The 4,088-nt window shown below is 34.1% G+C and overlaps 1 protein-coding gene across 1 annotated transcript; it reads left to right on the forward strand.

Moving 5' to 3' along the window:
* The first annotated feature begins 235 nt into the window (after window positions 1-235).
* LOC136233160 (uncharacterized) lies at window positions 236-3,823 on the forward strand. Its single transcript, XM_066022761.1, has 12 exons — window positions 236-703; window positions 799-866; window positions 969-1,031; window positions 1,168-1,223; window positions 1,859-1,932; window positions 2,114-2,206; window positions 2,288-2,389; window positions 2,537-2,617; window positions 2,728-2,819; window positions 2,939-2,954; window positions 3,201-3,311; window positions 3,389-3,823. Exons 1-12 carry the CDS (start codon window positions 668-670, stop codon window positions 3,488-3,490), a joined length of 894 nt encoding a protein of 297 aa, XP_065878833.1. The 5' UTR covers window positions 236-667; the 3' UTR covers window positions 3,491-3,823.
* The last annotated feature ends 265 nt before the right edge of the window (window positions 3,824-4,088 follow it).

The following is a 4,088-nucleotide window of genomic DNA, read 5'->3' on the forward strand; positions in this document are numbered from 1 at the left end:
AGAGACTCACTACTCCCCAATGCACCTCATCACATTAGATAGCTCCACTAACAAATCACCACCATTTATCACACAAGGCCATAATCAATGGTTGTGATTAATAGATTTGTCCCTTGTCCTTTTATTCCTTAACTTATCGTTTCTTGCTCTCCACACCTATCATTAGTATATTAATGTAATAGTTAGTTTCTTTTCAATTAATAAGAAATACAAAGAATATTGATTTCTTACCTCATTCATCTTCTTAGCCTGTTTTCCTATAAAATGCCATCTTGAATTGTGGCCCTAGTGTATACTGTTGCATCTTTGTTAAAGTATATTCTTATTGGGCCCTTGTGCCTGATCAACATCGAACCAATTAATTGGATTCATTCACAAAAAATAAAATGAAAGATAGCATGGTTTATCATGTGAGCATTTGTGTGTCATGGGTTTCATTCATGCTCTTTTTCTCCTGTGAACTCTAATCTTAGAATCTGACTCAGTGTTCCTTATCTATGAAGATCTATGTTAAATCCATGTTTGGTAAAGTACATAGATATGGTTCATTATCATGGCAACTAAATTTGCTTGCCATGATTTTCACATATCCCGCTTATCTCTCTCCCCCTGACTTCGATTCTCCAATTTGGTATACTGTTTTTCATACCCAATTTGTTTCCAGGAGATGATAATTGCTAGCTCAGAATTTGCACAGAAAAAAGTAAGGTCTTGTTCTTTTGTGCTTTTTACTAATTGTTTTGTGCCTAATTCATGCATTTAGTTTTATTAGGAGTTGCTCGTGTTATTTGTATGTAGGATGCGACAGAGAAACGCTTCTTGTATGATATTGTTGCCAATGGTCGCAATGGAATTGATGTAGACAAGTAAGGCTTAGCAATTTTTCTGATTATAATTCATGTTTTTTTTTTCTTTAGTTTAGTGTGACTTTGATAATAGTTATATTTGGTGATAATGTTGACATGCAGGTTCGATTACATTGTTCGTGACTGCCGAGCTAGTGGTCTAGGATGCAGTTTTGAGTTTCCTAGGTATTTGTTATTAATATTATCAACTTAATTATTTACCTTGATATATTATATTTCTATATCACCTAGAAAGGTATATAATGAAATTTGAGCTGCAAAAAATCTTCCTAGTAAGATATGCTGTTAATTACTTTTGCAGGTTAATGGAGACAATGCGAATTTTGGGGGATGAGATTTGCTATCGTGCTAAGGATTGTTAGTATCTACTGTCCACTTGACAAAAATCTTAGATCTGATAGTTGTTGTCATCTATGTTGCACGGAAACGGAAACGGATACGGAAACTGAAACAGAAACGGAAACGATACGGAGAAACGTAATTTCTGAAAAACATAGGAAACGGAAACGTGGGGGAAACGTGTAAATATTAAAAATATAGGGGCATATTTATAAATATTAAAAATATAATAATACATTAAATAAAAACAAGATTGAAGAACAAGATGAAGAAAGTTCAAGCTTAATCAAGATTCAAGAGACAAGGATTATAGGACAAAGAAATATGGATAAGTTCTTTAGATCGAAGGATACAAGGGAATAATTATGTCTCAAATACAAAGTTTTAATTGTCCTAATCTTAGATTAAACATGAACTGCAAAATAGAAAGTTTGAATCTCCAGAATTTTAATCGAAATAGGCAGGAAAACCGCTTAAAAACTGAGAGACGCGTTTCATATTTTTGGTAATTACGGAAACGTGCCCGGAAACGTTTCGTATCAGTTTCTGAGAGTTTCCGTTTCCCACATCTGCCGGAAACGGGGAAATGCTTGTCACGAAGAGTTTCCATGCATTATAGGTTGTCATTTGTTTAATACTGAATATTTTGCTAGATCTTTCCGTCCACAAGTTGTTTGCCACTCGTGCTGACCTTTATCGCACAGTTTATACTCATCCAAAAGTCAAGGTATAAGATAGGTAGTTCTTGTTTCCATAGTGTTTTCTGTGCATGCAAACATCTAAACATATTATTTTCTTCCTTTTCTTTTCTCGTGAACACTTTGTTAACCTTTGCATGTTTGTTTGTTCATATAACTTTAACTATTTGAAGTTTAGTGTGCTTAAATCCGTTGGTGATGCTTTTGCAGGCTATTGAACTTATGATAGTTGATGCCTTATTGAAGGCGAATGATTATTTGGGAATTTCATCATACGCTCAAGATCCTTCAGAATATTGGAAGGTAAATGTACCATCCTTTAAATAACATGTTATTATAAATGATCTAAGACATATATTTGCCATGAAACATTCTTGAATGCAGTTAGATGATACAGTTATCAAGATTATCGAGACAGCTCCGGATGAACAACTAAGGGAATCTAGGGATTTGATTCTCCGCATACGCAGGAGAGACTTGTACCAGGTAGAGAAGCTTTGCCAATGTCTTACAGAAGCTTGGAACCGACAGATGGTGTACAATTATTGTTCATGAGTGGCTGGCTAATGCTCTTTAATTTTTAATTTGTTTTGTGATAATTACATAATATATTATATCATTTCTCTGTTGCAGTTCTGTAACGAGTATGCTGTTCCTAAAGACAAAATAGAACATTTCCAAGATGTTTCCGCACAGGATATTATTTGTTCCCAGGTTTTCACATAAATTTGGCTGTAAATATCAAAATGTTTTGGCACGCATATAAAATGTCTCTTGCTGTGTGTATTAATATTTCTCTGGTGTGAACCTGTATCGTTTTGTAGAAAAATGGTGGCATGCTACTGAAGGAAGAGGATATTGCTGTCAGCAATGTTAGGATTGATTTAACTCGTGGTATGGATAATCCTCTTGAAAGGTATCTGAACTGGGAGTCATCTCATTGTATTTATACAAATCACCTCTTGTTCTCGTAAATAATACATTCTGCTGACGGTTTTTTTTTCTTCCTTCTGGGGTGCGTGTATTCTTCTCCAGCATCAATTTTTTCAAGGTAATCAATGCCATTATATTTTCAGTTTTTAATGAAGCTCAACGCTAACTGTTTTCCATAATGACTTCATTGAGAATTTTGTTGATAATAATGCTTGATTTTCTGAGATTGAATTATCTGCAAGTTCTCAACTGTGTGCGTGCTTGTGGATATTTAGTGTTCTTACCTGCAGTGTTTGTGACTTTGAATGAACTTTTGAATAAAATTTTCAAACTCTGTTTCTTCTGGTTGTCTTCTTGTATCCAGGATTATGAAAGTGAGGAGAAATTCCCCATAGCCGAAGATCGCATAAGTCACTTGCTACCAACATCTTATCAAGACATGATAGTGAGGGTTTATGCCAAAAAGCCTGAACTGGTGTGTAAACGCTTTCCTCCAACTTAACCTTATTCTATTCCCAGCAATATCTATATCCTCAAAACACTATGTGACAGGTAGCAGCAGTTGTTGAGGCTTTTGAAAATTTCCAGTTGAAGACATATGGGATAAAGACACAAGTGCATGCAACTCCAGAAAAGAAGAAACGCCGAATATGAGGCTTTTGAAAATTTCCAGTTGAAGACGCATGGTACATATATCGGTTCTGTAATTTTGTTAAAGATGCACAGAAAAAGGCAGTTGCAGCACAACAGATGAGTATAGTCTCAAATTCAGTGTTGGAGGACAGAGAACATATGCCTTTTGCCGCTTTGTAATGGCTTTCTATCAGTGTTATTGTTTCAAATTTTGTATTGATAACATATTATTCATTTGTTTTTTTTACTTGTGATAAAAATTTATCATATATAGAATATACTTTTTTATTCATAAATTTGTAGTATTCCTTTGAATTCTATACTGTTTAAGTTATTTGATAAATGAGTTTTACATTTTAAATGCATTCATTCTAAACGGTGTTTTAGACATCATGCAATATACAAACAAGCTCCGGTGGTAAGAAACTCTTTACCTTTTAAATAATCCCAGTTCAAGTCTTGTTAATTTGCTAAGATTTGAAGCCAAAACAGTAGAGGATCCTAATTGGATTGGTGCCGTTTTGATTATGGAGACCTACATTTATGTTTTTGTCAATTGAAAACGCTATAAACTATTGGAGAAAATATATTCGGGTTGAATATAATCTGTCTGTAATTT

The sequence above is a fragment of the Euphorbia lathyris genome, chromosome 6 (genome assembly GCF_963576675.1).
Source record: "Euphorbia lathyris chromosome 6, ddEupLath1.1, whole genome shotgun sequence".
Taxonomy (NCBI): domain Eukaryota; kingdom Viridiplantae; phylum Streptophyta; class Magnoliopsida; order Malpighiales; family Euphorbiaceae; genus Euphorbia; species Euphorbia lathyris.

Excerpts from the sequence above, each read along its gene's own strand:
- LOC136233160 (XM_066022761.1), top strand. The coding sequence starts at position 668 with ATGATAATTGCTAGCTCAGAATTTGCACAGAAAAAA. Across the intron at positions 1,224-1,858 it reads TTGCTATCGTGCTAAGGATT|ATCTTTCCGTCCACAAGTTG; the intron begins GTTAGTATCTAC and ends ATATTTTGCTAG. Across the intron at positions 2,618-2,727 it reads AGGATATTATTTGTTCCCAG|AAAAATGGTGGCATGCTACT; the intron begins GTTTTCACATAA and ends ATCGTTTTGTAG.